The sequence below is a fragment of the Protomyctophum bolini genome (genome assembly GCF_963924005.1).
Source record: "Protomyctophum bolini genome assembly, chromosome: 9".
NCBI lineage: Eukaryota > Metazoa > Chordata > Actinopteri > Myctophiformes > Myctophidae > Protomyctophum > Protomyctophum bolini.
The window spans coordinates 21411674-21434477 of record NC_137870.1 but is presented as its reverse complement, the minus strand read 5'-3'; the positions used below and the strand labels follow the sequence as shown (position 1 = coordinate 21434477).

The 22804-nt window shown below is 42.1% G+C and overlaps 1 protein-coding gene across 1 annotated transcript; it reads left to right on the top strand.

Moving 5' to 3' along the window:
• LOC308321772 (microtubule-associated tumor suppressor candidate 2-like) lies at positions 1–22385 on the top strand (the record flags this gene model as incomplete). The annotated part of the gene is made up of 16 exons (XM_080772862.1): positions 1–479; positions 1239–1905; positions 2089–2281; positions 2927–3139; positions 9722–9877; positions 10319–10429; positions 11887–11985; positions 12649–12845; positions 18061–18127; positions 18670–18884; positions 19463–19568; positions 20213–20286; positions 21055–21153; positions 21468–21587; positions 21767–21867; positions 22178–22385. 16 exons carry the CDS (start codon positions 1–3, stop codon positions 22383–22385), a joined length of 3105 nt encoding a protein of 1034 aa, XP_080628988.1.
• Positions 22386–22804: the final 419 nt, after the last annotated feature.

Genomic DNA, 22804 nt, shown 5'->3' with positions numbered 1-22804 from the left:
ATGAGTGAGCAAGGAGAGCCCATTGTCCCAGGGGAGATGAGAAACAACAACCAGCGGGACTGCAGTGTGACATCTGATGGGGATGCCAACGCCAATGAAATCCAGGCAGGGGAAGGCAGCAGGGGGACGGGAGACATTGGCACTACTCTGTACGGGTTACGGAGTCAAACAGCGGAGCAGGACAAGGTCATCATCTGGGGCACAGACTCCCAGTGCGACGACCCAGAGCTGGCTGAGTTTGAAATGCTGGAGTGTCAGGAGCTGGAGGCATACCTAGTGGGGGAGGGAGAGGATTATGTCGGGCTTGGAGAACGGAAGGAGCTTCATGGTCAGCCGGTATCACACAGTGCAGAACCAGCAACGGACGAAACTAACAAAGAAGAGAGGAGGGCCATTCAGTGTGGTACCAGTGACCAGGAGACCAATGCCTCTCATGTCTCTGAGAGCAGAGGAGGTGCTGGATGTGTGACCAAGACAGAGTGTGGTTCTGAAAATGATGTCTTTGTGACATGTCTGTCTACCTTGTCCAGTCTAGGGGGAAGCTTGGCCAGTGCCTTGGACACTGCAGGCCAGACACATACAACAGATTCCTGGCACATTGTATCCAGTCCTTACCGGACGATCTCAGAAGACCTGACACTGGCCTCTCAGTCATGCACCGTCTCAGAAAGAAGCGAGGTCCCTCAAAGGGCTGAGCGTCATTCACTTCCCTCTGCAATAAGCACAATACAGAACAAAGATATGGATGTGAATCGTAATTCCACGTCCACGTCTCCCTCTGAGGAGGCCATTTTAGAAGCACAAGTGACCAAAGCAGTTCCTCAAAATATAGCACACATTGAGGATGTTTTTGGTGAGCACAACGGAAATCTTAACCAGGCATATAAACTGGGAAATGCTACTGTGGTAGAGAGAAACGGATGTCATGGTCGAGGAGGCAGCTATGCAAGGACTACTCAAGACTGTCGTACTGACTCTGCAACAAAGTCACAGGAAGAAAGCTGCAAAATAATTGATAAAAGCACCCAAGCAAATGAGACCCTGAACAAAAACCATAATCTGCCTAGAACAGACACAAAGGCAACACAATCATCAATTGAATCCAAAGCCATAAAGAAACAAGGTTCATTTGATAGAAGTTTAAACAAACAAAACTCATTTGACAAGACCTTGAAGAAACAGACCTCCTTTGAGAGTTCTTTAAAGAAGCAATGCTCTTTTGAAAATTCCATCAACAGACAGGGCTCTTTTGAGAACTCACAGCAGCGTTCTAGAAATTCAAGCCTGGAGCGGAGGAAGCCATGGGGAAGTCCTAGTCGACCAGCTACACCTTCGTCCCCCAAAACCACATGTTCCCCTAACAAGAGGCCCCCTGTTTCTCCGGCCAAGGTCCAGGGCACCAGAGCACACAGCTTGGAGCATAGTGACCCCTTCCAGAGAGGAATCAGTGGAGTCAAGCAGCTCAGTAAGGTGAGCAGTAGCATTCCGAAACCTGTTACTCCCCAACAGAAAGAAACGGAGACTCCTCGTAGGTCCTCTCCCCCACAGAAGCCGAAAAATGTTCGTCCAAAAATCATCACCTATGTCCGGAAGAGTCCTCAGACAAAGGGCCAGGTCACAGAAGCCCCACATGAGGCTTCTGCTCTACCACTTAAACTGTCCTCTTACCCCAGTCCCACAGCTCATAAAGAACCAAACGTTGAGCCTCAGCTCAAAGCCCTGCCTGTACTCTGTTCCTCCAACCTGCTGTTTGACAAATATCGCCAAGAGATGCAGAAGACGGGCTACTATCCGGCAGGCATATCTGTGTCTGGCACGAAGGCCGCACACAGCACTGTCCCTCGTAAAAGTAGTGACAAATCTGAGAGCTTTCATGGAGAACTGCCTGAGAAATATCTACAGGAGGTAAGAGAAGTATTGATGATTTTGTGTATTATCATAATTTAAGTGTGTATTACTTACATTTTGTGTCAGTTTCCCTCCTTAGACAGCCAAAAGCTTTTTACAGTGTCAGTTTATAGTTTCATTGCTGAAAGTCTAATAAATGTTCAGTGTTGCAGTGATCATTTGTGATATTACTGTCAACAGCACCCTCCTCAAGATGCAGGCGGTCACTTTCGCGCACCCAGAGCCCTCAGGCCTCAGCTGGGGCTGGGGGCTGTCAACAGACAGACTTCAACCAAGTCTAGGGTACCTCAGACGGGTCAAAGGGCAACGATGGCCCTCAATCAGTCTGGCCAGGCAGCTGGAGTGTCCACCCATGGCTACCAGGACCTGACAGGTGAGATAGCTGTAGCTGTCCACTGTCTGAATGACCATGGTCTAAAATGGCAAATATCTATTTCACAGTCCAAAGACCATTCCCAGTTGTTTGAGCATGCTTTGTTTCATTTGTTATTCAGTGATCATTAGAAGAGGAAAAATAAAGTTATCTGGTGATAATTAATTTGATTCTTTATCCTTGTCCTACAGCCATGCGGCATTATCTGTTTTGCAAAAAATAAAAAAGCATGTCCTTTTCTACTACACAGTAAAATTAAACGATGAGTTAAATGATCTCTTTAATGGATTTTATGGCATGTACTGGAGACACAAGAATGATGAGAGCTTATTCTTCCATACTGTACTCAGTATCAGTCATTACCAAGCCAGTGTTTTCTGAATGAATGGTCAAGCTATTATGGGAAAGGATTTGTGTAAGCACTTTCTCATTTCCCTGCTTGCTATCAAGCACCAGAGTAGAGTAGATCGTAGTGTATGTTAGTTATTAACTCAGAACTGTATCCAAATTGGGGAGGTGAATGTGTCAAAGTGGACGTCAGATGGATGAACTTTAAAGATCAGTAGCATTATGTTAATTGGACATAATCAGGAATGTCAGAGCGAGTTTATCTCACTTGCTGCGTCTTCTTGTGTATCTTTGCAGATCACAGGCGGCCAGGGTCAGAGACCACCCCCAAGGCCCCCCTGATCAAACCGGGCCAGTCTGGAGTCTCTGGACTTCGACCCCCAGGCTTCTCTGCCCTGCCACCTGCCCGTCTGGCTGCCTTCGGTTTTGTCCGCAGTGCCAGCGTCTCCTCTGTGTCCAGCAACCAGTCCAACGACAGCACCCATAGTGACCCCTGCCGACCCTCTCAGTGTGAGTAACACATCCTTTACATAATGTTTAAAATGTATTCTCTTTATACATGTGTTTCCTTCCAAGTAAAAGGAAATAAACAATATATAGAAGCTTGGAGATAATCCACAATATTTATAGATTCAAAGAAATATATTTCTCTCCTTGAAAAAACTAATTTTGTTTAAGATTAATATTTCGGTTACTTTTGTCTTCTAACTCAAGGACCTGAATAAAAAATGTCAGTGCATATACAGTATATGCGAGTACATTGCATAATATACTGTGCATGTATCATTATCCCCTGACTGACTACTGCAGCATGCAATCTCAATCAAATACAGTTGCTCAGCTTTAATCTGCCTCCTGCAGTCATCATTAGAAGGAATCACTAACTGTCAAATTATATTGAAAAGCTCATATGTCAAATGGAATCTCTGCATGAAGGACCTGTTACAGGACCTCAAGCTGTTTTGGGTTAATAATCTTTAATACACAGTACACACAGTTGTCACAGAGGACAACCTTAAACCTGACACTTAAACCTTCTGTGTAAAACACCCCCCTGTGAGCCAGATTTTTTGGATCATGGATGTCATTTGGAACGTGTGTGTGCTCTTCTTGGCTCATACCTCCTTAAATGTTTAGCGGCTCACACCGTGCCATATTAATGTCTCACAGCTTTGATTGGTTGAATTGAGTATAAAATGCCCAGTCATGAGCCATGTCTTATACAGTATAAATTAGGCTACATTTTCTGTTCTGTTACAAATGTATAGAAAACAAACAAACAAAAAACTGTGAGTGGTTTGTTTTTCCAGCCCTCCAATTAAGGTGGTTGCACACCTTAATTTTCGGAATACCGATGGAGAAACGGCGCTTAAAAAACCTTTAGTCTTGCACACTCCTGTTCCACTGCAGGTACAGTACAATAATAAGTGCTGATTCAAACCAGCTATTGTCTGCATAAAAAATGCTGACATGTTATAGAAAAATGTCCTCTACCTGCTCTCTTTATTATTAGCTTCAGACGGAACGCCTCCGTCATTGTAAATGTTTTTGACCTAACTCCTTACTACTCTGTTTTCACCAAGTGGGCAGAGTGATCCGCTCCAATTGGGACAACAAAAACTATGCCTACACCTAAGATTTAGTTTGGAAGTCTAGTGCTTAATCCAGTAGGAAAGAGAGACTCATGGTGCTCCCTGTCTCCTATGGTGCTTCCTATGGTTCTTCCCTATCTTCTATAGTGCTAATCACTGTATAACCAGGAGGATAGGAGTTTTTCTGATAGTGTATACCGATTTGCATGATGTATGGATACAATCTGTACGAGTAATGTAAAGAAAAGTGTTTTGGAAAATGTTGCCTCACAGGCAGATGTGAAAAATGCAGGGCAAAGGCTTTTCCTTGGCCTCTAGGGAGTGCGCATACAAAGTTGTAAACAAAATGGTGCAGTTATAGGTAAAACATGATTTGGGCTGTTATAGTGCCACCATGAGGCTGATTTGAAAAGAAAATTAGTGGCATTTCTTCCTCAGCATAGTGGGAATGTGCATGCGTAATTTTACAGAGATTGCACGCTGTGTTCATGATTTGAGCCATTTTGTTCGAAACGGGCCAGTCATGCAAACTTTAGATGTCAATCATAGCCAATCAAGATGGAATATGAAAAATTAAACAGATCTGTGTTGATCACATGACTATAGAGATAGTGTATACCGATTTGCGTGATGTATGGATGAAATCTGTATGAGTAATGTAAAAAATTGGCCTCATGGTGGCGCTATAACAGGCAGTTGTGAAGAATGCAGGGCAAAGGTTTTTCCTTGGCCTCCAGGGAGTGCACATACAAAGTTGTACACAGATCGTGCAGTTATAGATTAAAACAGGAATTGGCCTGTTATAGCGCCACCGTGAGGCTGATTTGAAACATTTTAAATGGAATTCGTCCTTGGCCTAGTGGGATATTGCGTGTATAATTTTGCAGAAATCGCAAACTGTGTTCATGATTTGTGGCATTTTGTTCAAAAGAGACCAATGCTGCAAGCTTTGGAAGGCAATCTTAGGGGATGGATTATGGGAAATGTGACAGATCCGTGTTGATCACATGACTATAGAGATAGTGTTGGCTATACCGATTTGCGTCATGTATGGATAACATGTGTATTGTGTACGAGTAATGTAATGAAATGTGTTTCGCAAATGGTGGCACTATAAGAGGCTGTTGAAAAAATAAATTGGGGCAGAGGTTTGTCGTTGGCAACCACTCTTGAAATATCATTTAAATTCATGTGAATGGAGTCTGGACTCTGGTTACGAGACTACAGCGTTGACAGACAATTGGCTGAACACGGAATGTGATGTATGATGATAAGAGCGCCCCTCACTTCACATGAGTGTGATTTATTTATTTATTTATCACTTGTCAAATAATTTCAGTTATCAATGTTTATATAGCTCATTGTGTATATTGCTTTTTTATTTTTGGGCTTGACCTTATAGCTGCTTGTAGTTATATTTAATTGAATTGACTGGACATTCCAGTAAAACACTTTCATGAGCTTATTTGGGTGAAGAATATCATATTTAGGTTCAGATAACCTGTCATAGAAGGTTACGTTTAGATTCCATCTAGGATCAATCTTGACATGATTGATCTTAAATAACTGTAGATTAAATGAAAACATTCATTTTAGAAGGTTATGAGATATAATTATGTGTTGTGAGGAGAGGAGACATTAACATTTGTATATGTGGCAGATTCATTCTGACAGTAGTGGAGGTGGCATTGTGCGGAAGCATACTGCACCATTCTGTGGATGCTCACAGCAAGGGGTAGACTTTAGCATGTGGGGTAGAAACATACATTTGCCAATGAGAGTCAAATACAAACCCTCCCTCAGCCAATCAGCTCTTGCCTTACCATCCATTTCTAGTCGGTATACTTTGACCGGGAAAAAAAGGCATCTGCTCCTTCTCCCAGGTGAATAGTTTCCCTAGCAATAAGACGACCAACTGTGCTTGAATTATAATTTGTGGGGTTCGCAAGGCTGCAGGCATTTGAAGCTCCAGAAAAAGCTTGTTGTTTTCTTACCCACCGTATTATGCTAATTATGTTATGTATAACTTGAGCCAAAGAAGTAATGCATATTGATATAGCAAATCACAAAATGGTAGGCTACAGTCTACATGATCAATCCAAGAATAGGGGCATAATTAGTAGATTGGGGCACAATAAACAGTAGATAGTTTTGCTATTTGTCTTACAATTAAGTATATTAGGCCTTAATGATTAAGGCCTAATTAACCATTAAGGCTTAATGGTACAAGGGCTATGGCCTTACTTCAACTGAAGTGAAAGGTGTAATTTCGATAGATAATACAATTTGTACTGTGGTGCAATTAATAGTAACAGTGCCACTATGATGTTTAGTGCATGCAGAGTCTGTGCAGTATTTTATCAGCCAGTGTCTCAACCCACCGTGTTGACCAACCTGAATAATGTTATTTAAATCCAATGACATAAACATCCTCCTACTCTACCCTGTGTTTCTTCCTGACTGGAGAGTACAGGGTTCTGTTTCAGTAATGTTATGGGAGCATGCTGGTATTGATTCAATAAGTAGTGCTGAATATTGTATGACAGTCATTCAGAGGTTCGGTTTGCAACTCCAGCATTTACAAAGTAATTTTAGATGATGGTGGATATATATGGATATATCAGGTGTTGGAGTCTTTTGTTAAAAAGGAAGTTCAACAGAAACTATACACTATAAAGGGAAACGGTTGCATTCATAAAACATGTTTAAGTGGATGGAGGGTTTTCGTTCTTGCGTAAATGTTATTTCATACTGGGACTAGCATGACCAAAAAAAGATACCACAGAAGATCATCAGATGATGCAGAAGCCTTTAATGTCTGCACAATGCCAAAGGCATACCACATTCAAATGTGGTCATGAATAATTTAATTGTATTAATCTCGCTATCTTGCCTTGATCATTTGTACTGTACAGTTTGGAAGAAAATACAGTACAATGAATAGTGATTATAATACATTCTCTGATGGGCCTCCATGCTACTATTAATTGCACCACACTACAAATTGTATTATCTAGTGAAATTACACCTTTCACTTTTGAAGTACAGCCAGCCCTTGTACGGTTGGGTCAGTTCAGCTCATAAGGACGACTCACCCTTTTCCCACCTCTGACGAAAAAGTGCGGACATCTCACCCCGAAAGTCCGGACGACTCACCAGACATCTCTCACCCCGAAAGTGAAGACAGCTCACCCCGATGATCTGTCTTCACTTTCAAGGTGAGTTGTCTCGGGGTGAGTTGAGTGTTAGCACAGAGTGTGTGTGCATACATTTGATTACCCTTTGAGCTCTTTTTGTATAGTTTACTGAATATACCCTTTAAGCTCTTTTTTGAGTGGTGCAACCACTCCAAGGAACAGCAATGTCCGTGTACACCTACCTACCTACCTATGTGTATCTGAGCACCAGTATGTGACTATTAGTACCAGTAGGGGCGCTGTGCCAGAAACAGAGAGAGAGATAGTGCTGCGCTGTTGCCTGCTAATGAGAGAGAGAGATGGGGGGGGGGGAGGGGAGATGCACCACTCAGTTCACACGGGTGTGATTTTTTAAATATTTTTAAATATTTACTGAATATTTCACAATAATATAACACGTAGTGTTGCCAGTTTCATACAAATAGTACACAGGTAAGTGTATGCAGCAGGACAAATGTGGATACTACAGAATCAAATAATACAAATATAATCATTGTTATTATGAACTATTTTACAACGTTATGCAATTTCTTCTGTTAGCACCCTCAGCCATCACCCTCTAGCTGTCTGTAGGCCTAATAGCATGTACAGGGGAGGATGCTAGATTGCAATTTGTTTTCATTACCAAACACATAGAAGCCTACGATTGATGTACTAATCTGATGGGTCTGTTAGCACCATCCCTCACCCATCATCCTCTGTGAGCTGTCTGTATTGAACAATAGCTAATGACAGCGAAAGGCAATTAACAATGTCTTAGTCATTTATACTGTCTTATGTGGTCGGGAAATATTAAGGCGAGCTGTCCGCGTCTCTTGGGCGAGCTGTCCGTCTTTTCCCTTTACTAACTCACCCCCGCGGGAAAGTACAGACAACTCACCCCACCATGTCAGAAAGTGAAGACAACTCACCATAGGTTCTAAAATGACATGCATTACATAACATGTCTCAACAGTCAACAGTCATGATCATCATCATCATCATCACTATATGATTTTTTACTTATACATTGGTGCTTAATCCAATACAAGCCAATACAAACTACTGTAATATTACTACTATCATTCCATGCATTTAAAGGACCTATAACATAAAATTCAACTTTTTCAATTTCTTTTGTGTTTTTGGGGCTCCCATGTGTGTTTTCTATCCCCACAAATAACCAATTTTGAACAATCAGGCCTTCATGTCATATGGGTGTTTTAATGGAAATTGCTCTCAGGAACAGCTCGACTGATTTTGGCCTCATCGTGATGTCATCAATGTCACCCTACTTTGTATAATTCCCCCTCTTCTTCAGACTTCAGTTCCAAATTAGCATTTCCACTTTGTTTACAATGTCCACCATTGTTGATTTTCCAAGCTGGCATGGAATGGAAACAAGCCTGGTTTTATCTAGCATCAGTATTATAATGACTCAAATATTAAATAATCTGCATATCAGCACCCTCTCCACCTCAGGACATTGTGGTACTGCAGCTAAAACTGCTTTCAAAGTCCAGAAAGAAATGCCAAGGCCTGGTTATATCAGATTGGTGATTGAGGCTCAAACCATTAGAAATAACTTTGAGGGACATAGACCATATGATTATTAAATATTAAAAATGTTATTTGCGCTTTAAGATACCACAGTTCAAAGCATTAGTTGTAAAAGGAATTCTCTATTCCATTTAACTTTGATAGACGGATAAATGGCACAAAACCTAAAGTAAATTAATAGTATAACACAACACGTTTCATTAGCAGGAAATTTAAAACAATGTTAATTTTCAGATTATTGTGTACTGTATCAATGTATAGTTTGTATACAGGTAAAATCTCATGTTAAAAGAGAATTTCAGACTAGAAGGCTTTCTTACCTTTATTTGTAGTTGTTACGTCCCCACCAAAGAGGTCCAGGTGTTATTTTGTGCAAAAGTGCATTATTGGCTATTTCCCCTACCATAAACCCTCAATGAATTGAATTGCATTGAATTGAATTGGGCATTGGGGTGTTGTGCTAATTCGCTTATTTCCATCGCTCAAAAATCTTTGTATAATCCTCATATATCCCAAGCGGCACACTTATTTTGATGGAAATAAGCGAATTAGCACAAAACTCTTACCCCTATTGAGGGCTTATATTAGGGAAAATAGCCGGTAATGCACTTTTGCATAAAATAACACCTGGATCTCTTTGGTGGGGACGTAACAACTACAAATAAAGGTAAGAAAGCCTTCTAGTCCGAAATTCTCCTTTAAATGAGCTACCATCAAAGACATGACAATAACACTGATGACATGTTGTCTCCTCTACACTGTAGATCCAAGCAATAGCAGTGAGGACATTCCTCTCCACAAGGCCCCAGCGCCCCCCAGTGATGCTTCCTGCACTCCCACGCGCAGCAGTCCCCAACCTCCCAACGCCCCCGCTCCACAGCGACGCAATCTGGTGCCCCCGCCTCGGTGCTCTCCACTCGGTAAGTCTCCTCAACACACTCCCTGTGTGTTAGGGCTGCTATACTGTACATACAGTACATACAGTACATACATACATACACTTTCTTTACGGCACTATCCGTGGTTTTGAACTATTCGGCGATGTTCAGGGGTCCTTTCTGATTATCCGGTGAGCACGATTCCACTTCCACCACTTTCGTCCAACACTCATTGTGTTAACCACTTAAGCCTTCATTTATACTATTTTTTTAATTGTTTTAAATTCATAAAAATTATTATCTACAGTATATGACATGACCAAAATAGGAATCGATTATTAATCAATTATTTTATTGAATGATCAATTATCGAGTATTTTTATTATTGATTAAATTGTTAGATTAATTTTTTTACCCCTAGTTGTGTTGTGTTGTGACTCATGAGTTGTCCACGACTCTATTTTTGTACGTGTGCGTCTTTAGCGCACTTGGCTATCTGTAAGGACAACATATTGTCCCTCCCGTCATTCAAGGTCATTCTGACTGGCGATCACATGATTAGAGATGCAGTGCATGTCGTGGGGGTGTGGGCAGGTAGGGGCTTAGCTGTGGCATGCACATGTTGGTGGTTGTTGAGACAGACGACCGTCATACCTCATGGCCACTGACACAAACCAGTGTCGCTACTCGCTGTGACGACAGACTCACACCTACTCACAAGCATTCTCTTGTATCTGTCCATTCTATAGAGAGGAAGCTTCCAGCAGTGGAATGACAGCTCTGTAACTACCAGACATGTCAGTCTCAGAAATGGCTGGGTGCTGAATGTGTCATTTGTCTTTGTTCAGTGCTGTCCTTGTTTTACATAATGGAGTTAGGAGCCAAAGACAGCTAACGAATGCTGGGTATGTGAGAGGTGGTGGTGGGCAGTGTAACTGAACCTGCAAGGAATGTCACTGTGCTACTCTGTACAATTGTGTAATTGGCTAGTGGTAGCCATTGGCCAGGCCACTTGTTGCTAACGAAGAGAATCTACTGGAGTCAAAGAGAAGGGACCACCGACCTATGTCTACTCTATATTATTATTATTAATAATAATAATAATAATAATAATGTATGCTTGTTAACATGTATGTTTGTGAACAACAATGTTAATGTTTTCAACCAGTGCATTTGAAATCATAACATTGTTGATTTAAGTTATGCCTTACATGAAATTAAACCACTTCAAAAAAATTAAACCACTTTAAAAACATCTTCTTCCTAAACATACAAAACTGTTAGTAGGCTACTGTAACTTTGTTTGTGAAGGTAGCTGATTTACAACCAGCAACCTTCACAACTGAGCCAAACTGAACTAAAGTTATTTATTTATTTATTTTCACTATTGTTTACATTTGAAAATTCTACACGCAGGTCTACAACCGTCGCCCTATCATTACTGTACATGCCTGTACTCTTAATCAGTGGCATAGTACCTTTATGATGAGTACAACCTCTGCTAATGATGGCTATGTTTTTGTTTCTTTTTTGCTTTGAAAGTGCATTCGAGCCATCTAGTGGCCGTAGAGAGGATTGTAGTATAAAGCAGTAGGAATTTGTCAGCATTGTCATAAATCAGGGTTGCTTATAAAGGATAACTGGAACAGCAGCTCCAGCTAGTGGTCACTCTACAATATTGATTTCACTACTTCTATTATTTTTCTATACATACTGACTTTATAATACATACTAGGCTCTCATTGCCTTGTGCCTAATACAATAATAATAATAACCAGTAAGGTGTCTTACTCCGGAGGGGAGGAGTTGAGTGTCATCGGCATTACAGTGCAAACTGAGTCCGTGTCTGGGTGGCCAGCTGGTGGATACTGTTAATTTTGTCCTGAAAGCTTAAGAAAGTTAGCATGCAATTTCCAATTGACCCTATTTTCTCCTATACCGGTATGTTCTTTTCTTTAATAAAGTTTTATGTTTTGTTTCCTGTAGTGTAAAGTGTCTTTGAGTACTAGCACTATGTACTGTAAGTCTGATGTTTAATTATTATTACTCAGCTTCTAGAAAGGATGTAATGAAGGATACAGAGATGGTACAACCACCAGCATCTTCCCCCAAACGCTTTGCAGTGGTTCCTCCCAAGCCTCAGTCCCCTGGTGAGTGTACAGTATAGGCACAGAACGTATCAAATGTCAGCATGCATTTGTGGCTTTGTTATATGCCATTGTGTTTGGTTTGTGTCACAATGGTGATAAATACAGTAGATCACTGAGCAACACCATGACCATCTTTGTTTTCCCCGACCAAATAATGATTGTCACCAGCACAAAGTATTGTCTGTCCTCTCTCCTCTGTCTCCTCTTTCTCTCATTCTGTCAAGGTCTCTCATTGCTAATGTAAGGATAGTCTGCTGTTGTCATAGAGACCATGCTACTGTAGCTGCCATGCTACTCTAGTGTAGGGTATAGTTGGCTGCTGAAATGTTGCTGTTTTGGTCAGGTCAGATTTCCCATTCACAAGTCAGCAATTTCTCCTTTTGTCAGAGACAAGACTATAATATATGAAATGATGATGTTTCTGTCCATATGTGTTATACAGTACAAGTTCATATTACAAGAAAATGTAATAGAAAATGTGAATGTAAAAGAGCTGATTACTAATCATATATATAAGAAAGACAAACGCATAAATTAATGTAAAAACAAAAGAACAGATCTAGCTATATACATCTACCATCTCCACTCTCTGTCTCCTCTGTGTGTACACTATTTGTCTGTCATGATGACTGACAATACTTTCCATGCTCTCTCCTCCTGTAGTCCGTGGGTCATCTGCGATGGGCCGTGGTACTGCTCGGACTGAAAGAACACGGGAGACAGAGCGCCTTCTGGTCCAGCAACTGCAGGAGCGCTGTGAGGAGCAGACCAGGCAGCTCCACAACCTCCAGGCCCAGCTGAAGAAGGCCTCCGTTGGCCTAGAGGTTTTTGCCATCACCACACAGCACTTCTGTCAGAAGGTAGGCTACCCCAGGTCGGACCTCATTTATATACTTCTCCATATGCCGTGTAGGAGTGCAACCGTTAATCAAACTAATCGATTTAATTGATTATAAAAGAAAATCGGGACACTCTTATCATCATACATCATCATACATCATATACTGTACAGTACATCACATTCTGTCCTCAGCCACTCAAATCATCACACTTCACTTTTCTGCCCTCACTTTTGTCTTCAATGTTTGTGTTTACATAAACACGGAAAGCTGGGCATCGGAGCCCTCAAAAATGACATGATACTGAAAAGATCAACATGGGCACGCATGCACCTTGAGGACGCACGCAAGTTGTGACTCCTTATTTAGGCGGAGGAGAAAATTCCAGTATAGGCTTATCTTACTGCCTTAACTGTCTAATGCTATGGTGCCAAATTGTGGTTGTTTTTAAGCTTATATTTAAATTAAAATAATTCATGGATCACCTTGGCTCATTTTGGTGCCCCCTCTGCACTATGGTGCCCTACGCACAGTGCATGCTGTGTGTGTGCATAGTGGTGGTACTGATACCTTTATAATGAGATGATACTGACAGTTTTACAGACATGATACTGACCATGATAATGACATGATACTGACCATGATAATGACATTATACTGACAGTTTTACAGACATGACACTGACCATGATAATCACAATGTGGCGGTGGAGCATCAGCTCACTGATTTTCACTGAATGTTGTGCATGACACCGTAGTGTGAAGAAGTATAAAATAAGGCTTAAGTGGTTAATCAGACTAATCAATTTAGTTGATTATTTTTCTTTTTTTCAAATGTGGTTCTGGATTATTATTGATGATTCATGGGAAAACATAATTTGCACCCCTAGTCCCCTGGCCTACACCACACCTGTATTGTAACTGCTAATGTTGCTGTCAGTATTGCTGTGTTCATGAAGGCCAGCTGTTGCTTTGATACAGGACGGGGGAGCTTCCCAGCGCTTCTTAATGTTTTGCAGAGAGATCTATCAGTGAGAGAGACAGTTGAGAGAACATGCAAAGGCTTTGCCTGCCGTCAGTGCAGCGATATAAAACAGTGCAATTTTGTGATGTGCTGTGTGTGTCAGGAATCAAGAGAGATTCATGCTGCTTGTACCTGCTTGTACCGCATTCATTCATGCAGGTACAAGCAGCAAAATGTGTGTCTAAAAGACAGGATGTTGTGTTCAAGATGGGACATTTGAGGAATAATTATGGTAGAATGAATTACACCAGCTATTATTATTATGTTTCCTTATGGTATGATATCATCTGACATTTTTCATTTTATAAAAGTCAAGATGCCATGGCTTAGGCTTGGTATCTATAGTTTAGGGTACAGCTTGGTCCCATGACACAACCAAGCTCCCCTCTTATCTTTGTATTTAGTGTAACTAATAGGCTCTCTCCCTGCTTTCTCATGAGAACTACTGCACCACCACCCTGAATGTTGTGTACTTCTCCCACAATCTCATGTATTAAACTTCTGTCTTAAAACATATTATAGTGTTTCCGACTATAGTGTGTAGGCAAACTGTTGCCTCAACAATTATGAATTCATTGCACCTGTGTACTGACTGGCCCAAAAAGGTTTGAGAAACACTGCTCTATCGATTTGCAATACCACTACTCCATTAATTTCTACCCGTATTACAGGCATCATTGAAAAAAATAGAAATTTCAAACCTGGTGTGACAATATGTTACCTGGCGTGACAATATGTGTTAAGTTATGGGCTGATGCTGTGACTCATTGGAACACATAGGCAGTTGTTTTCCATTAGCCATTATTTGACTTTGTTGTTGATTAGCCATTTACAATTCACTGTGGCTACTGTGAGCACATGTGTAATGCACATGATTGTACTGTGTGTGTGTGTGTGTGTGTGTGTGTGTGTGTGTGTGTGTGTGTGTGTGTGTGTGTGTGTGTGTGTGTGTGTGTGTGTGTGTGTGTGTGTGTGTGTGTGTGTGTGTGTGTGTGTGTGTGTGTGTGTGTGTGTGTGTGTGTGTGTGTGTGTGTGTGTGTGTGTGTGTGTGTGCACGCCGTGCATGTAATGGGGTAATGGGAGGGGTGGTTCAAGGCAGGGCAGGGTGTGTTTGTGTGGGGCTGGTAGCCTTTGTTCGAGCAGCGATCATGCTGGACGCATCAGGAAAAGAGAGGTGAGGCTCCCGTCCTTCTATCTCCCCTCCCCTCTCGCTTGCTTTTCCTGGTTCCCTCCCTCCCCTCCTCTTTTTCTACCCCTCATCTCTCCGTCTCTCTGTCACCGCCGCATCCAGCCTCAGGGATGCTGTCTGCCAGCTTAGTATGGGCCACTGCTGCTCTAAGCTACATCTCCAACGACTGCACTGCCTGGACCAAACGGTAAAGGCAGCATCCTCAGCCGACAGCTGAGGATTCCTTTGTGTGTGTGAGTGTGTGTGTGAGTGTGCGTGCATGTGATTGGAGGGAGGCGGTTGTCTTGCAGTGAGCATCTATGTGAGGTTTTCTGTCAACTGGTTTCCTACTAGCAGCTGGAGTGCCAGGGAGGCAGTGAGATTAGCTCTGCATTATTCTGCTGAGTCAAAGCTCTATCTCTCTCTCTCTCTCTCTCTCTCTCTTACATTTTGCAGTGCTATTAAATACCTTGCTATAGCTACTATGCTATTTAGCTTGTAGGTCTGCTTGTGTTAGTTCCTGGCAGGCAAGCATACTGTTCATACATAGCATGTATGCTAGTGTGTAGTCCGTTCACTTCTGCATGTGTCTGTCCTGAGTGACTCCCTGCATCAGCTGTGTTTCTACTTTCTGAGAGAGAAAGTGTCACAATACTGATCTGATTTTGCTGCTCTTGTCTGAGCATGGAATGGGCATGTTTACATTTATATCACTTTTGGATTCATAGAAGTGTCCTTCTTCCGTCTTAACTGCCATGTAATTTGGTTCTCAGGGCCAAAGACATTGAAACAAACATGGCTCTACATGGAAAGCTATTAGGGTCCCATTGACCCTTGATTTGTGACCTGCTTGTAAGATAGACATTTTTACAGATTTTATTTTATTCTAAAAAGAAATATTGTCCTTGTAGATTGTAGAAGCTTGCTTGTGGAAGCCATGTTTATTCTGTTCACTAGCTGTGCTCAAGGAACTAAAACGGATTAAGTTGCCACAGAGATGGCTGAACATGAGATGGAAAAATTGTAATGCATGTCACGCACTCCCTTGAGACAGTAGGCTGGGCTGGGCTGGGCTGGGGCAGGATATGGGTGGGGTGGGATTGGATGGGGGTCTCGGGTCTGGGCAGGACCATGGGGGGTTTATATGCTGGGTGGCAGCCTGACGAATTACAAGTGAAACCTTTAGTGACCCTCCTCCACCCTCAGTGAGGTCACTGCAATCTCTGTCTGATGACAGTATGTTACGAGCAAGACCTTTGAGAGGGGTAATTGCTGCATTCAGTGGATGTATATTGCTAAAATCCTCACTGTTAATTGAACTCTGAGAATGTGAAAATAGACCAATTTTTAAACAGAGATAAATGATTGAATACTGATGACTGTACTGTGCTGGCTCTCACACATCACTGTCCATCATTTGTCCAATGAGAAGGAGGGACTCTGAGGAGGTCACGCTATGAACAGTCCCCAGTGGATACAGTGTAGGAAGCCAACCACTGACATTCTAATGCCTTGTTCTGTTACCGGTACAATTACATTGATTTGTGTAGTTAAATGGACACGTTGTCACTGCCGTTGTTTCAGGTTTTATGATAACCACTTTCACTATGATGTGTGTCATGGTCAATATTAGGGGTGGGACGATATGGGTACCTCACGATACGATATATATCGCGATATTAGGCCCTCGATAACGATAATATCATGATATTCGATATATTGCGATATTTGCGATATATTGTATGAAATTTCATCAACTATATATCACGATATCTGCAACTACAAAATACTTGGAACTGGAAAAAAATGCTATTTTCGTGCTCGGACACAGGGAGACAATACAGCTGTCTATAGGAGTGGTTGCACCACTCAAACACTAAATTAATACTCAATAAACTCCCCCTTTGTCTCATACCCTCATCGTAATACCTCACAAACACCATCAACTGACCACTATCACTGGTATCATCATAATACCTCACCAACACCACCAACTGACCATTATCGGTATCATCATATTACCTCACAAACACCACCAACTGACCACTATCACTGGCATCATCATGATACCTCACAAACACCACCAACTGACCATTATCACTGGCATCATCATGATACCTCACAAACACCACCAACTGACCATTATCACTGGCCTCATCATGATACCTCACAAACACCACCAACTGACCATTATCACTGGCATCATCATAATACCTCACAAACACCACCAACTGACCATTATCACTGGCATCATCATGATACCTCACAAACACCACCAACTGACCATTATCACTGGCATCATCATAATACCTCACAAACACCACCAACTGACCACTATCACTGGCATCATCATAATACCTCACAAACACCACCAACTGACCATTATCACTGGCATCATCATAATACCTCACAAACACCACCAACTGACCATTATCACTGGCATCATCATGATACCTCACAAACACCACCAACTGACCATTATCACTGGCATCATCATAATACCTCACCAACACCACCAACTGACCATTATCGGTATCATCATAATACCTCACCAACACCACCAACTGACCATTATCACTGGCATCATCATGATACCTCACAAACACCACCAACTGACCATTATCACTGGCATCATCATAATACCTCACCAACACCACCAACTGACCATTATCACTGGTGTCAGTGGACTTGTCCACTGCTGGGGAAATGCATTCTGCATTTTGTATTCCCACAAAGCTGTTTGGACAAATCACCATCCAGTAATTCAGTACTTCTGGTTGCTGTGGAATCTGAGAGTGGGATTTGCTTTATTTTAGCTGTCATTTCCTCCTTTTCTAAACATGTTGTTCATCATCACCCCCATCATCATTATGAAGTTTCTTTCTTCCGATATCGATATCATGGTCATAAGGCCGATATGGACAAAATGGAAGATATCTCAGTAATATTAATGAACCAAATACCTTGATAGCGATGTTATTGTGACGATAATATCAATAATATTGTGAACCAACATGCTGTGCTTTTTGTGTGTCTGTGTTTTAGAGTGAGACTGCCATTGTGAAGGAGAGGGAACTGTCCCTGGAGCTTGCCAGAATCAGGGATGAAGTGGGTAAGTGGGATGTCCCTCTGCAGGACAGTAATGCATAAACATTATACATATATTCCATGAATCACAGTGAGAACAAGCATCCCCTGAGTGCCCATCCCCTGTTGGTCATTTAAGTGGTATATTGTATGATGTCATGGTGCACCAGTATGGTGCACCATTGACTGATGTCATGGTACGTACAGTAAAATCATCAGTGTTCATTTAACTTCAGTGTATAAATTGACCCAATCCTAGGAATCCTCAGATTTGTTATATAGTACCGTATTGTAATTATTTCACGTATAATTATTTTCAGTACAAGTGTGATATTACACTGTATGCACATTAACAACACAACACAACAATCTCGCAAACCAATTGGGTTTAAGTCACAGAGTGTCTATATCAGGGTGCTCAGTTACAAACACAATGCCTATTGAGGACCCCTATTACATTGCTCCATTTCAACTCGTTGACACTTCCTTGACACACTCATCACAATAACACACACAACCTTGGATCTCTGGTAAATCCAACGGCTGCTGCTGTGCCTTGTGGTCCAGCTTTCAGTGTTGCACGCTGGGAGCATCTGCAGCGGGAAAAGGAGGAGCTGGAGCAGCGTTTTGAGAGCCAGCTGCAGGGTCTGCGGGAACAGCAGCGGGTTGAGCTGGGGGCGCTGGAGGAGAGGCTGAGGGCCCAGCACACAGCAGAGACACAGCGCCTGCAGGACCAGCAACACAGCGAGCTGGAGGAGCTACGCACCACGCAGCAGGAACAGGTGTGTGTGTGTGTGTGTGTGTGTGTGTGTGTGTGTGTGTGTGTGAGTGTGAGTGTTCGTAGCAGGCTGTCTGTGGAGGCACGTGAGCAGAGTCTGCATTCTAGTCCACTATCCATTGATATCATGGTCCCAAGACACCTTTGTTTCATATAAAGTAGGTCAAGACCATAATCTTACAGAGATCCAACAATTCCCCCCTGAGCTTGGCAATGGTGACAAAGGAAAACTCCTGTTTAACGGGAAGAAACCTCAACCTTGAACGGTTGGGTTTAGACTCTAAACCTCACTCTAAACTTTAGAGTGAGGGGTGAGATGGAAGAGAAGTGTCAAAGGACACTTCTCCACTAAGCCAGCAGGAGCCACTGAACCAGGGATCTACTAACCTCCTGAGCTACTGACGCCGCACATATATTGTTAATTACAGTACAGGTATGTTAGTTCCCATTATAACCATGGTGTTATTAGGGTGACACATTTTGTTTAAGCTTTAAGTTATGATGGTGCCTGACCATTAATGGCCTTCTGAGGAGGAGGATTTAAAAGTCAGTTCCTTATAAGTGCACATGTCATTGTCCCAGATTGAGGACATGAGCGATAGCCATGAAGGCTCCTTGATGGAGATGGAGACAGCTCACAGTGACACTCTGGCCACCCTGCAAGAGGAACACGCCAGGACAGTCAAAAGTAAGCACTACATCCTCCACCATCATACCGACTGAAACCGTACTTGACAGAGAAAGGTGTTAAAGGGCCGCTTCACCCCTTTTGCAACCCGATCTTATTTTAATGATGTTTAGGACACAAGAAACACTTTCCTGTGTGTAATGTGTGTTTTTAGATTATGTTAGTATTTCAAAGTGCCTGTGATGTCACAGGCTGCACAGGCACTGATCTCACTTCCTTCCTGGACTACATGTTGTCTCGTCTCAGTAACACTGCATCCACACTGTAGCGTCAAAAAGATGCCAAAAGCCGTGAGCGGCAGGGGTCTCTTCCTCGTTTTTAAATAGCTGGTGGATGGAAATGAAGCTCCACCCACACGGTAAAATGCAGCGTCCACCAGCTGTCTAAAAAACAGGAAGAGACGCCTGTCGCTTGTGGCTTTTGGCATCTTCATGACGCTACTGGCTACAGTGTGGATGCAGTGTGTGACAGCCCCCCCCCCCCCCTCCCCTCTTCACAAGGAGGAGCAGTGCACCAAAGCATCATGGTCATTGTAGCAATCTAGTCATTTATCTACTACAAAAATACTATTAACATTGAATGACTGCAGTTTCTTCCAGCGGTGAAATGTCAGTTTAATGAACTATTATCACCTTTTATGTCAGACCTGAAGATGGCTCATGAGCAGCAGAGGAAGAGTCTGCAAGAGGAGTTTGAGAAGCTCAGACTGTCACTGAAGGTACACACACACACACACACACACACACACACACACACACACACACACACACACACAAACGCACATGCATAAATATTCATATTTTTGAGTGGTGCAACCACTCCAAGGAACAGCAATGTCCGTGTGCCTATGTGACTATGAGCACCAGTATGACTATTAGTACCAGTAGGGGCGCTGTTGTGCCAGAAACAGAGAGAGAGATAGTGCTGCACTGTTGCCTGCTAATGAGAGAGAGAGAGAGAGAGAGGAGGGGGGTGGGGAGAGGGGAGTTGCACCACTCAGTTCACACGGGTGTGCTTTTTTTTATCTACAAGACACTTCGTCTCTGTCAGGTGGAAATATTGTAGGCCTATGTCAAAAAACTGTATTTTTCAGTAAATGGAAAAAAGAAAGTGTGTTCAGATGGATCCAATGTAATTATTCATATTTAGTCACAAGCTCTTCTTAATACATTTAATTTGTTAATTATTTAAAAACCCACAGACAGAAAGCACTTTCAACCTGGCGTCCCTAACGTTAACGTGAACGTTTTCCAACCTATTTCTATTCATACATAGAGTAGATGCAGCATACAAGGCCACACGCCACTTCTGCTATTTTCACTACTTTGTGTGACACTGTCATACAACAAAGTATAAAACAGAAACAGTGGATCAATTTATGATTTTTTTACTTAAATTGTGAAATATGGAGCTATAAGGTTTACTGACAATATGATCAATTCTTCAGTGTGTATATAACTAACACAGTTGTGTGTTGGGTGAACAGGATCAAGTGGACACCTTGACATTTCAGAATCGCAGCCTGCGAGACCGAGCCAAGCGCTTCGAGGAGGCTCTGCGAAAGAGCAGCGATGAACAGATAGTGGTAACATTTTAGGCTTCATTTATGTTGCACGCCAAAAATAACAGATCTACAAGCTCACAAGTTTGAACTTGTACATCAGCTATTTCAGTGTCATGTTTTTCCCTTTAGTAGCTATTACACTAACCACAGAGGTTAGTTACTTTAGCTGGTGTTGCACTTTAATAGCAAAGAGATGAATCCTCAGCACTAGTTTAACTAGTATACTAATGGACCTGTGCGGATTTTACTCTGCCGTATGATTAGTTTAGCAATTTTACTAAGCAATGATTGTTGATAGTAACATTTACTGGAGCTTTTCTCCTACGGTTTAACAGGATGCCCTGGCTCCATACCAACACATTGAGGAGGACCTGAAGAGTCTGAAAGATGTTCTAGAGATGAAAAATCAGCAAATCCACCAACAGGAATTGAAGATCTCAGAACTTGAGAAAATGGTAGGCTCAAAATTGCTGCCTCCTATTTAATAAAAAATATATGCTGTGCAAAATTGTGTCTGTGAATAGGACAATATCTCTAACCACAAGTTACATTATTTGTAATCTGAAATGTGCTTTATGCATTTATAGATAATATGAAGAATTTAATGTTGTACCTTTACCCATGTGTTTTTGAGCAGGGCGAAAAGAATGCATATCTGGAGGAGCGAGTTCAGGTTTTACAGCAAGAAAATGAGGACATGAAGGCCCGGATAGATAACAACCTCGCTGTGTCTCGGTCAGTTCTGTTTAAGGGTTGCTAAATCTATTTCAAACTACAGTATGAAACCTGTTAAAAAGAAACCTTTCAATGAAAGAGTTCATCCTCAGTAGGTTTCCAGGTTTGATTGATTGATAAAAAGAAGTATTTCACAGTATGCAGAATAGGTACATTTGAAACAAAAGCACGAATTAATACAAAAACTGTTCCTGTGGACAACACCATGATTAAGCATTACACTTGTTTACAACCGGGTCCACCATATAGTTAAATGTGCTATTTTGTATTGTAATTTTAAATTGTCTCTCATTACCCACTCCCTCTTCAGGCAACTGTCTGAGGAGAACGCCAACTTGCAGGTGCACGTGGAGAAGGAGAGCAACGAGAAGAAGCGCCTCAGCCGCAACAATGAGGAGCTGCTGTGGCGTCTGCAGACGGGCGAGCTGAGCCCCCGCATGTCCCCCGCCTCCTCGCCCATGCACCGCGCCTCCCCTGGACCCGGCTCCCCCGCGCGCCCACACTCCTACCATCAATGAGGTGCACTGGAAACCACACACTTGTCTTTTATCCAACCAGCTCTTACTTTGATCTGACGTCTATCAATCATCGAGGCATTTAAAAAACTGTGGAAGCTCCGAATGTGTCATGAAAAAATTTGGATTGTTACACTATGTAGATGGCTAGATACTGTATACATCACTTTACCGACAGTTCCTCTGGAAGTTCCCCTCTTTATCTGAATCGTTTCTACAAATCTAACCCCATCTGATTTTTTATCACGGATGGAAAGTGTTATGTTATTGACCAAGCCTGTACTTTCAAACCCCAAAAAAAGAAAGGATGAACTGTATGCTGCTCCTGTTCTAAGATTAATGTCCCACAACTCAAGGTAGGCGCTATGGTACATGAATGACTCCAGCTGTGATACACATACACATACACATCAGACTCAAGA